The 13,218-nt window shown below is 33.4% G+C and overlaps 1 protein-coding gene across 1 annotated transcript in view; it reads right to left on the bottom strand.

Moving 5' to 3' along the window:
• GRIK2 (glutamate ionotropic receptor kainate type subunit 2) overlaps positions 1–13,218 on the bottom strand; it is a 347,786-nt gene that overhangs the window by 116,941 nt on the left and 217,627 nt on the right. The window contains exon 12 of the mRNA XM_050972903.1: positions 11,871–12,094. Within this exon, the coding sequence (XP_050828860.1) occupies positions 11,871–12,094 (224 nt within the window). The remainder of the gene's footprint in view (positions 1–11,870; positions 12,095–13,218) is intronic.

Here is a 13,218-nt window from a genome sequence, read left to right on the forward strand (position 1 = left end):
CATTTGCTTTCCTTCAGGCACAAATGACTACACAGCATAGAGGGCAGGATGATGAGGAAGGTGTTATGAACATTAAAAATCCCCATCGACCTTTAAGCTTAAATCAGAGCTGAGCTTCTAGCAGCAGCTGAGCAGAAAGTTATGAGGAGCCTCTGGTATGTGTCCACCTAGTAAATTATCCAATTACAGTTACATTTGAAGCAAGGTGAAAATTCTTTTCATTGCTGTAAATGAAGGGCACATTGACCAGATTTTGACAAGATTAAGTACTGACTCTCCTATAGCATGCTCATTTAGGAGAAGAGGAGAGCAAGAGAGAAAGTAAGAGAGAGAAGTGTGTGGAGGATAAATATGACAAATTTGAAGCCTTTTTCAGGTATTTTTGCAACTTGACATTAAATTTGCCACGCTCTGTGAGCACAGCAAAGCAGTGCAATGCAAAAAATTCTGCAGCCTGCTTCCATTTTTCTTCTGGACTGGGCTCATTGGTTACATTGTGTCAGCCACAAAACCAGAGAATTTTCTAAGCAGTGGAATTCCTTCCAAAGGAACTTCTCTGAACATTCATTACACTATAAGCCTTTTGATTTTCCCTCCAAAATATCTAGAAAATTTCTCCAGAACATGAACTAATTGCTGTTCTACCTGTTGGCTGAAAACTGCTTGAAATCCCTGGTGATGGTTCTCTAGCACAGAACACTATATCTTTACTTCTACAAACAAAATGAGTTAAAAGCAAATTGGCACCCTGTTCTGTGTAAAACTGAAGCCATTTCTCCCAAAAAAGAACAAGGAATATCTAGAAGAATGGAAAGAAATTATATAACCTTCTTTTCCTGTCTACCACTTCACTATTCAGCCCATAAGAAGTTTTCCACGCAGCATTCCTGCCCCACATAGTTGAGAAAAGAAGAAAACAAAATGGAAAGAGGCAGTAGATCTGGGTGGTTTGCTATTTTTAGTCTTCTGCAATTATATGAATTATCTCATCAAGCTGGAGTAACACTGTGGGTATCTGTTGTAAAGAGTTTAGGAAAATCCTAAATGGCAAGTGAAGGTGCCCCATGTCTACAAAACACAATATAAAACAAACAGTATTGTGAGAGTGATGTGCCAGAACAACCCTATTTAATAAAAAAATTACTTCTATTTGAACTTGTCTCTGATATACTGTAAGAATTATTAATGACAAACTTTTTGATATTTTAAACACTTACTATTTTCTAATAAGGTAACCTATATCCCTCAGCTGACGTGGGATTTTTAACCATGGTGCTCAAAATTTTTAATATTGCTGAATAATTTTCCCCTAAAAAGGTTACCTTTGTTCCGTAAGACAAAGTTTTTGATAATACTATAATAAATTACAAAAAACACACAAACACAAAACAAAACAACACAACAAAGAGGCACTCACTATTCTTGAACCTGAAAATGCGTGACTGGATTTACACAAAAGCAATTTCATCATGATTTGAGTTAACACTGAATGACCTCCACACATAAAAGAGAAATGCTTGAAGGACACACTACAGATTTAATTTCAGTATCAAAATCAGTTATCATACTTATTTTTTCAGCGTGATTTCTGATCAAGCCCTTTCAGTGCTTAAATGACCAATACTCTCTATTGAGTTAGAGGTGGAAGTCTTGCATAAGAAAGGTAAACTGGAAACAGCTAAATCAGAAAGATCCAGAGATAAATAATTCCCATATGCCTGTCTACAGGCGCTTGTCTTGAACAATCTTATTTTTCTAACACTTGCAACACTCAAAGTCAAGAAATATTCACTTTTTAATTCCTTACTTCTTTTAAAGATATGCTTCTGGTTTGAAGTATAATGTTTAACCATGACCTAAGTCTAATAAGTTTTTCCTCCAAGAGATAAATGCTGTATCTTTCAAAAATACACAAAGTCTGTTATGTTTATTTTGGTTTGGGGATTTTCTTTTTCTGTTTGTTCTCCCTTCAATTTAGCTCTATTTATAAATCTACTTCAACTTATTTCTCAGAATATAATGGATAATAATGACTGAGAGAAAAAGGGTTTTAGAAAATTTGCATTAGCTATATTACTTCTGGTTCTGAAGTCACAAACCTATGCTTATTTAAGAAAAAAATAAAGAAAAAACCCAAACAAATAAACAAACCACTTATATTCTAACAGGCATGTTCCACCACTCCAAACAATTTGAAAATTGACTACTCAGTTACAAATATCTAAAAGTAATTGAGAATTGCATCTGCATTTTAACATGTAACAGGACAAGCTCTATTTTAGAAAATAAAGGAGTAAAATTCATAAAATACTTTTGTTATCCAAGTTTTCCTTTCCTTCAAGTAATCCTGAAACCAAATAATGTAACAGAGAACTCTGAAACACTATCCTACATAAACTGCTATTTCATTCCACTGAACATCTGTTCCTAGAATTTTCTACAAGGTTAATAACCATCGTATCATCTTGACTTTTCTTCCAATGGTTTACTTCTCGCTCTTTGGATAAAATAAAGAAATTTATTGCATATGGGTTCACTTCTTTTGCAAAAATATAATGATCTTTTTTGTATGTTTAGCTTATTTAGAATAAAAAGTGCTTTTTAATCCTTCAGCTATTTTTGCTCAATATTATTTTATTTTTCTGGGTCCTCCAGAAGAAGGGGAAACAGAAACCATGACTCCTAACATTCAATTTTCCAGCCCTTCAACATAACCTCTACTTTTTTTATGAGGAGACTGCTCACTGTTAGTCAAGTGTTCCAAGCAAGATGCACACATGAAATTGCTTCAATAAATAAAATGTCTCCTACATCAGTTTTCTGTTTTGACTTTGGGGGAAAAAAACCAAACAAACCAAAAAAAACAAACCAAATCAAAACAAACACACAAACAAAATACCACCAGCAGTTCAGCTGCTGGTTGAATTAATTTTCTAATATATCAGGCACTCTGTAAATTCAGACAGAAGTGCTAATGGCAAAGCAATCAGTCAATCAGCTAACTTGCTGATTGATTTTCAAATTAGTACTCACACCAATTATTAACAAAATCTTTTGAAAACACTATAGTATGTTTTTGGATCCTTGACTCTATTTCCATTCCAGTAGATCTTTGTGTTCTATTCTTTAGGTAGGGGGACTACATATCTCATGAGAATGAGGTTTTGCATATCTCATGAAAAACTGCTGCTGTGCATTATGGTGAGAGTTACAGTTTCCTCCTCCCCACAAATACTATACATGCCAGAGTAAAACACATGAAATAAATTAAACCTCAATTAAAACAAATAAACCTTCTGTCCCCTAACTCCAAAAACATAAGAGGCACTGACCTTTCTCAAAAGGATCATTTTATCTTTAAAAACATTCAGTTTCATGTATAGAGGAAACCTTCTCTTTAGGCACATTTAATGTTCCATGATATCATCTGCTAAATAAATATACAAAGTGCCAAGTCTAAACTTGCTACATATAGAGGAAGAAACTTTGGAAAAAACAGAATTAAACTGTCCAATTTTAAAAAAAATGAATTTGTAGCACTTTTTCTGGAGACTCAACTTATTTTAAAGCAAACTACTTCATAAAAGCAATCCAATATTCTTCCCATGTACTATATATGCTGGTAATTAGCAAAGGCTGACAAAAAAAGGATGAACCCCTGCACTGTAAAGAATCTTTCAAAACTAAAAAAAAATTCTTCCTAAGATGGATTTTTATAATCATGGACTATGGAATTATTTGTTAATGGATGTTAATACAGTACAAACAAATTAACAAATCACTGCCCATAGTAGATATGAAGCATTATTTTGTGTGATGCCATAGAACTCTTGACAAAACAGTCTCCAGGTCTTGAATCACTTATGGAAATTGTTTATCCAAGACATTCGAAAACTAAAATTAGATAGAGGACATCTACTTTGCTTTCAGTTAAACCCAATTATCTAAAGACAACTACAAGTCTTTTATGAGAAATATCACTGTTTTGACTGCAGAGATACTTTCAAAAACAATTTTCAGAGTGTGTATGTTTATAATATTTTAACTTAGCCATAGAGTGTTCAAAAATAAAGTTACAGGAAACTGGGCATGTAAACTCAATTATGAGTGTGTAAGACAAGGCTATGTGTGTCTGAAAAGAAATGACAATATAGTGTGGCATAATATCTTTCAGCATCTCTGAGCTTGTTCTAAAGATGAAGTGAATGCAAATGTAATTATTAAACTGTCACAGGCAGTTAGAAATAATGATTTAGATAAAAAGTGAATGGCATTCAGACAGATGTCTAGCAATGAACTCTGTGAAACCCAATGAATCAAATAGAACAATTATAGTCAGTTAAAAATCAAAATAGAAGGTCACCGAGTACACCCATAATTTCATCAGTTATTCACCAATGAAAACTTAGGAGATTTTACTAGTGAAGATTGTTTATCAAACTGAATTCTCTCCAAAGGCTTTAGTGAACACCCTTGAGATGATAAGATTCAAGGTATGGTGGAGATTCAAAAGTATATTTAGGATTCTGACATGTTTGGGCAGTCAAATACTCAGTGAAATATGTCAATGAGTAACTGAAACAAATAAAAAATCACAGAATGCAAGTTCAATGTGACTTTTGAAACACATTTCCATAAATAGCCTCAGATTCTATGAAAGACTGCATAGCAATGTTCTATCAATATGGAGAGGAAATATATGTTTTAAAATACGCAACACCTCCATATAGGGAGTCCTAAAAGTAAAGTCAGAATAATGGGTACCTAAATAATATGTGTGTGAGAATGAAGAGATTGAGCTGCTGGTAGTAAGAGACACAAAATTCCTTAAGTATGGAGAGAGTTACCATTCAGTGCAGCCATTAAAACACCTAAGTTCTTGAGTAATTAGTAATGACTTGTGGACCCTTGAGACGTCTTCCAGAATAGTGAGAACAAAAAAATAACAGAAAATATGGAGTTTCTAGGCCATCTTCAATTCTAGACAGCATCATTAAGATACTTCTTCATTAACAAAAAAAAAAAAAAATCTGATTAGGGCAATCTACAAAGGAACAAGAAATAACATAAAACATACTGGTGAGGGAGCTGGACAAAAAATGCATAATTCAAGGTGCTTTCCTTGAGGCAGAAATCACCAAACTACTGCTTTTCTAAAATACCTACATCATGAAAGGTGCGGAAAAGAACTCAGTTTTTTCACACAGGAATCCATAATTTACCCTCTTCAAGTGAAAAATTTTCTTCTTAAACATGCCTATAGAGATTTAGCCAATGGGCAGTACTATATTTTCTGTTGGACTGCTAAAGCAGTTGGTTATGATTTTTTCAGCCAACCTCAGTAAAGTCATTTTAGTTATTTTGCTGGCAGTGTTTTTTTCATAGTTTTGATGCACAGCAAGTAACACTGGGATTTCAGATTGACCTACCACCAATGTAGCAAGGATTTAGAGAAATGGCAATTTTACCCCTAAAATGTAAGGAGGATATGTATGTTAAGAAGTTTAAAAAAAAGTTTTCTCTTACTGTGATCTCTAACAGTATTTTAATAGAGGTTATTATGTAGATGATGTGCTTGTGTGTAGGCTCATAGACCTCCTAGAAGTCTTGTGTCTTCCTGAACAGCTGAAGGAAATTGGAAGCTTTCACAAGGGGTTCAAGAAAATCTGGAGGGGTTAGGATGAGGATCCATACTGGGTTGCTTATTTATAAATTTCATAAACTAACATCAAATTTCTTCTGGAGGAGTCAGAGAGACAAAAGCATTCTTGTAAGTGTCAAAATACAAAGGGAGAGATTTTTGCTTAACTCATTGCTATGCATGTCCTTCTTTAAGCCACGTATCCTCATCCAAAACATTTAGATTTTATAGCACTGATGGTAATCTAAATCATAACTTTTCAAAATAACTGCACAACCTAGATGATGACTAAGAGAAGGAATTAAAATTCCAGGTTTTTTGCAGTTTTTATATAAAAAAAAGACAAATCATCAGCTCTGTGTGCTAGCCACAGAAAATTACTTAATTACTCAAATACTGTTACTAATTATAGATTTACGCTAACATAAATGGCATATAATAAACTATTTAACCAATTTACTTAGAATTATCTGAGCATATTTGAAATAACATGGACAAGTCTTGCTCACAAAATTTCCAGTGACTGCTGTCCAAATAAAATGACTGTACAATTTCATCATTATAACATTTAGCAGGATAACTAAGTAAAAAAAAATTCTTCACGATTTGCTTATGAGTGAATTAAATTAAGATATAACTGCCGTGTCTTCTTTATATTACCTCATTTATTGAAGCTTCATTTAAATGTTAGAATTCTAAAATTAAAATTTCTCTCTTCTCATGTAAAGGAGAAGAAATTTAGTTCAGCAAGTAAGTTTTCTGGAGCATTCTCTGAAAGGATTTCTTGGTTTAGCTACACAAATATATCAATTAATAAGAAAAGCTTAAAAATCATCATAGAGAGAGAAAAATTCTTGTCATGCAATGTGCCAGGTATACTTGACAAAAAATCTCAGTGTTCCAGAGGCTGGAACACTCAATTTTTTTTCACAGTAAGGATGATGCCTAGCATTAGCAAGGATTTGCTTTCCAACCAGAACAACGTTATACTAAAAGAAGCAGACTATACAGAATCTTTTTGAAGCAATCAGCTAAGGGTCATAATGTGCAACTTGATTTCAAAGGAATAAAATTTTCTGATTTTGAAATAATTGTTGAGGAACAATTTTGGTAAGTTTGTAATTTTTGACATACTTTTAGCCTTGTCTTCTTGCACAGCATTTTATAGCAGAGGGACAACTGCATTATACTTGCATTACAACAGAGGAAAAATTAATACTTTACATTACAATTGAGCCAAAACTATCTTAGAACTCTGTAAGAGAATCAGATTTCAGTGTTGATGTCTGGATTGTCCTATAGGATGATGAATCTATTTCTGAAAGCACTTCATAGCATATGCTGTAGTTCTCTAGGGAGACTTCAGGAGATAAAATTCTCATAGAAAGAATGCTTGTTAAAAATAAAGGGCAAATATGCTAACTTCCTACTTGGTTAACTATCAACATAGTGTTTAGGAACCAGAGCTCCATAGTAATTGGAATAGTGGTTTCCTCTCATTCCCTCATTCATTCCTTTCCATCAAGGTAGTTTTCAAGAAGTAGTTTCAAAGAAGTAGTTTCAATATCAAGCAGGCAAGGTTAAGGACAGAAATCAGCTGATCAAAATTATAAAATAAAAATGAAGACTGATGAGACGTAAAAGGATATGCATGCACTCCAGAGACAATGCCCAGGCATCTGTTACAGTCTGAAGCAGCAGGTTATTCCCAAGATTTTTCACAGAGAAAAGATTAAGATAAATGTGTGGAGAATTTTAGGACTTGTCTTATTTAATTATGCTTTATTCCAGCTGGTAAGAGAAAAATATAATTTGTTGATGAGGCAATGTTCATCATGCTCTAATCAGTGCTTATGAGGAAATGGAAAAATAGGTGATAACAAATGCTTTGGCAGCTGGAAGCAGCGTAAGGGATTGACTTAGAAGATGTAGAATAGAATAATTCCAAAGGAAGGATAAGGTAGGACATCCTAGAACAAAAAAAATGTTGCAAGTAAAGGCATATAAGCCCTTTAAAATGACAACCCATTACTTAAAATTAGCAATTATGGCAGTGAGCACAATTTAATGTATCTTTCCACAATAGTCACTGATACTTTGGACAGATCTGTGTGAAAAGCACAGGAGCTCAGTAGTGGAAAATCTTATCCAAGACTAGTTATCTGCTTCACATCTGATCTGTAAAAATGAAGTACCTTACTAAGGCAGCTGTATCTCTTCCAGTTTTGAAGAAAGCTCACTTAAGAGTGAACTTCTTTATGACAGACAGATATGTCCACAGCAAAAAAAGACCTTACTACACAAAGAAATCCATCAGTGTTCAGTGGATAACTTGAAATCCAGTAAATTAGGCATAAAAATATTTTATAAAAACATTTAAGGAACTTAGTCTCCAATCTATGTTTTCAGAAAAGAGACAAAAAGACATCGAAGTTTAAAATTATGCCTGAGATTCAAAAATGCAATATAGTCATAAGAAAACTTAGCTGAAGATTAATTTTGAAAGTCATTTATAGGAAGACCAATGCAAATAAAACATGTTAAGCATTCTTCAAAGCATAAAACTGGTTTTCTTCATAATGCCTACATATAAAGGAAGGATCCTCCAGAAACTAATATATTAGATTTTGCAGGCCAAAAATAGGAAGTGTCTTTTTCTTGTACACAGACTGATGGAAAAGAAGGGACAATATGTGTCTATGAAGTTGATACACAACACTGTAAGAAAACAGCATGTTGCTTAGAAATGGTTCAACAGACAGAAATAAAAGAAATTCCACTGACTGAGATTTTTGTTTATACAGATCAGAAAATGTGTAATTGACAGAATTGCAAAAAACAGCTGGTGTGCTTTACTGAGGTTTTAGTTTTCCTTCTAACCAAATCTAAACTGTGAATTTAACTGGTATTCTTAATCAAAGAAACTAGTAAAGGCAGAAGCATAAAGGTATGGTATTTGAATGCAGCAAGTTTTCAGATGACACAAGACACTGCTAGCAGACACAAAAAGACAATGCTATCTAGCACCAGAAAGATCTATTACTGTTGCCACAACAGGAAAAAATACCATGTGAAATTCTCACTTCACAGAAAATGAATAGATTTAGTGTCAAGCAGACTGGATTATGTATCAGTCATCAGTCTGCACAACAGAGCAAGGAACTTCCAGAGACTAACCATCCTAACTACTGAGATTCAACAACAGCAACAAACAAGATTAAGAGGTGCAATGCAGAATCTGTCTGTTCAAAAGTAGAATTGTCTTTTGGGGCGAACTACAAGAGGAAAATAAAATAGAAAAGCCCTCCAGCTAACACATAAATCTTTCCTAGCTTCTTGTTTTGTTGAATGTGAGAGGAAAATCCAGTGCTCTTGCAAATTAAGAAAAGGACTGATATAGATTTATGTTATATTTCTCCTTCTGTGGAAGTATTTTGAACAATTCATTCTTAAAGATTCCTGAAGCTTTTACTAATTTCTTCATCTTTTCTTAAATATCACAATAGCACTAATTAATGAGTGGGATCCAAGAGACACAATAGAATGGTACTTTCCATTTTTGATGTATGAAGCTCTTACATGCCAACATTGTTAGGAAGACATGGTGAAACAACAACGCCACAAAACCTTTGACACAAAAATGGGAGGTTTCAATTTTAAAATAAATATTCTATACTGAACACACTGATGAGCTGTAATTACAAAACATTATATCATAAAAGGCATACTAAGCACTGCTCCAAACAAAGGCACACCTTATTATGAAACACAAAGTACTTATTATGAAACACTGCTAGTAAAAATCCATTATGGAAGGATTGTTATGGAATAGAAATCTTCTTAATAAGAAACTCTGGGTAGACCCTATTAAACAAGTGGCTTGCAGTCCAGGAGTTTCACAACACCAGGACTGGAAAATATATCATCAGCAATACCTAACCTACAATCTGTACTGAAAATACATACCACTATGCTGCAAAGACCTCTTCACCAGCACACTTTAAAGTATCTTTCTTTACACGACAGATAAAATTTTTGAATTGTGTTTGCAAACAGGTCTTTAACTTTTGAATAATGTTTTCCTTTGTTTCTGCTTAATATTCAGCAGGAAATTCAACTTTTAATTTAGATCTGTTTCCTTTTACAAGCAATAATGTTAGAAAAGGCTATTGTATACTATTAAGTAATTATGCATTATGTATAAAATCCTTAGATTGTCTTACATAACCCTACATCTTTTATTTCTAAATGTGTTATTAATATTTGATTGTACCAGTTAAAAATATTGAAAATCTCTTGATGTGAAGGCTGATATATATGAGTAAAAAAGGTATCTTATACAATTCTACAGAAACAAAACTTCTCTGCTAGTATAAAATATGTTCTGTATTGCTTTACAATTAAGATAATGCTTCCAATTACATAAGGGATTTATGGTGCTCATCACAAAACAGTCCAGTGAAAAAAAAAGTCAGCATTATTACTCTATTATCTGGTGTTTCTATATAAAAATAAATATTCTTTCCTGTTCTGCTAGTGAGCTCAAGTAGCCAAATAGCTTAATTTAAAAAAAAAAAAAAAAAAAAACAAAAACAAAAAAAAAAAACCACAAAAGAAAGGCTTTAAGAAAATCTGTACTTCCTAAAGAACATGTCAAGGCACATTTTCAAAGAATAAGTAGGAACTCAGCCATACAAATCCTACTATCCTAGTCAGAGCTACCTGTCAAAAGCACTGTGCATCATCCTTCAGTGATAACAGTAGGGTTAAAACTTTTGGACATATGCATAAATATTTTATGTCTCACATTTCACAAGATAACAGTTGTGATTTATGCTCGGCTGTCCTTTCAGAGGTATCTGTGTGGCAGGAACACCTCAGAAACTATTGTACTCTCTGGAACACCTCAGAAAAGATTGTACTCTCTGGTTATATGGTCCACTAAAATAGGGGTCTTTCAAGAAACTTTCATGATAACTCTGGCTCTTTAAAGAAGACTTTTCGAAAAGGTACACAGCAAAGTCTTTCATTACAAAATATGTTTCAGTTTTATCTATATTACTTCAATACCACATGTATTTCATCTACAGGTGCTAAATTACCTTTAAACTGGTTTCTAAAAATATTGCTTCTTCCTAATATAGGAATGATACAACTTCTCCAAAATGAAACAGAGAGTATCAAAAAGAGATGGAGAATCCTGATACTAAATGCAGCACAATAGAAAAAGAAATATATGAAGATTCTACTGTGAACCACAGTAAAAAATCATGGAAATCTCTGGACTGAAGTGAGATTTCATTATCAACTCAAACAAAAAGACCTCATCTTATTAAAGAGAAAAAAACCAATATAATTCATATGCGTGTGATTTAAAAAAAAAAATTGCAAGTGACTGCAAGGGGAAAAGAGATTACATACACTCCTCTGAGCTTTTTCTTTTGTTGTCACAACAAATGCCAAAGCTACATGTAAGTCTGTATTTATGTGAGCATCTGAACTCAGCCCTAATGAGTTAAGAAGGAAATGGTAAACATATTAAGATTTTTTGACAAAAGATGTTTTTCTGCTCATTTGGGTTGAAAAAAACAGATAAAAAGTAAGCCCTATGTTTAAAATCAATTCATAATTTAACAATTAATGTATCGAGTTCCTTAATTCTAAAAGCTCAACTAAGCTTCCAAAAACATTCCACTCAAAGATTTTAATGTGAAGTACCTCAGGGATTTCAAATGCACATAATTAAAAATAAATATTGTGTAACCTACACAAACTTTTACAACTGGCTGAGGCCCAGTTTGGACATCTAGAATTAGCATGGACGGCTGAGCACTCAAATTGAGACTGAGCACCGCAGCATAAAAACAAACCAGAGTAACAAAATAAAACATGCAGACCCTTTTCCCACTACGTCTGCATTTAGGTTTCTAAATGCAGACTTAGTGGGAAAAGCTATTTTACAAACTTTCTAGTGTCTCTATATTTCTAAATAAAAAAAGGAATCTACCTAGCAAACTCAAGACTTAGGGAAAAATCCAGTAACAAACTGGAGACTTAGTATGGCAGTGGAGAATATCAATAGTGAGAACCCTCGTCATTATTCTTCTGTAAATCATGAAGTTTAATTATAAGAGTATGAAAGTAAGAAAAGTTTTGTGACTTTTGACAATTATTAGTAAGAAAAAAATGGTAACAATTGCCAAAAAAATCACAAAAGTTGACATGTTACCTGGCTATGACAAAGAGCACACAACTGACACCCAAGTAAGCCAGCAGAATATACATCCAGATATCAGGGGAGAGAGGATTCAGGAAGGAGAAGACGCCCGGGTTTGTACCATTGGGCTTGCGGTACAAAATACTTATTCCGAGAGTCATAAAGGGCTTGGAGAAGTCGATGACCTTCTCACGAACATAGGTAATTGCCAATGGTGCAACTGCAAGGTCAGCTTTCTGTTGACAGAAATACAAAAAGAGAAAAAGGCCATAAGTCAGAAGGAACAGGCTGAAGCAGACAATCAGATTATGCAAAACACAAACTTTGTATGGAGGATGTTTGCTCTTTCACTAGGTTGCCTGAAATTTAAAACTCTTCTCCCTATAAGTAAGGAAAACAGATTTATTCTCCTTCCTCTTTGCTAGATTGACATAGCATTTAGAAAAAATTAAAAGCACTAGTACAGGCCTACAAGTGAAGAAAAATATTGCATCTTGCAGAAAACATGAATATCTATTATCATATACTTTAAAACTTTATTTATTGTGCATTTCAACAAATGTCTTGTCTTTGTCTTTGCCTCACTGTGTTCTTCAGAAGCAAATGTATTTGGGAAGCAGATGAGAATATGCTAGTACAAGTGTAGGGAAAGGACCAGGAAGCAGTTCTTCATATTTTAGGATAAAAATGGTATAAAATGAAGATCAGCTTAAAATTGAAACTGCTACACCTGTAAGGTTGCTGAGGGCATTCTAATAAAGTACAAATGTTCTTACTCATTTGAGAGAATCACTGCAAAACTTACAGATAGTTGTTATTCAGTTGGACTACTTAAAATGAAAGCATCAATTGAATGCATTCTGTCAACTAACATTTAGGTTTAGTTATTTAAGGATAATTCATAGGAGATTAGTAAATTCCCTATGCTATTCTTTTAATCAAAACTTAATGGAAATCAGAGTGACCAAAAATCTATAAAATCTACCTCTTAATCTCTGTCAACAGCTCTTGAAACACTCCTGTGCATGTATAAATGTGTATATGTTTGTGGATACGCACATAAGAAAGAGGAAAGTTCAGAGTGAGAAAGTTTACAGTACAAGAACTGAAAAGCTGTAAAAAGAATTCTTTATAAATCATACCAAAATATAGGCATATAATAGGAGAAATTATATAGCTACCATGGAGTACTGTTACCCAAGTAATATAGCCAAGTAACATAGCTGCAAATTATACCATTTTAGAATGCCTGTTTTAAGATACAGAGATATGATTCCAAATAAAATAAATTCACACACTTAAGTACTTTTTGCTCATTTGATATTGTGTTTACTGTGTAAAACTCAAGCTTCCATGCAAA

This window comes from Serinus canaria, chromosome 3 (assembly GCF_022539315.1).
Source record: "Serinus canaria isolate serCan28SL12 chromosome 3, serCan2020, whole genome shotgun sequence".
Taxonomy (NCBI): Eukaryota; Metazoa; Chordata; class Aves; order Passeriformes; family Fringillidae; genus Serinus; species Serinus canaria.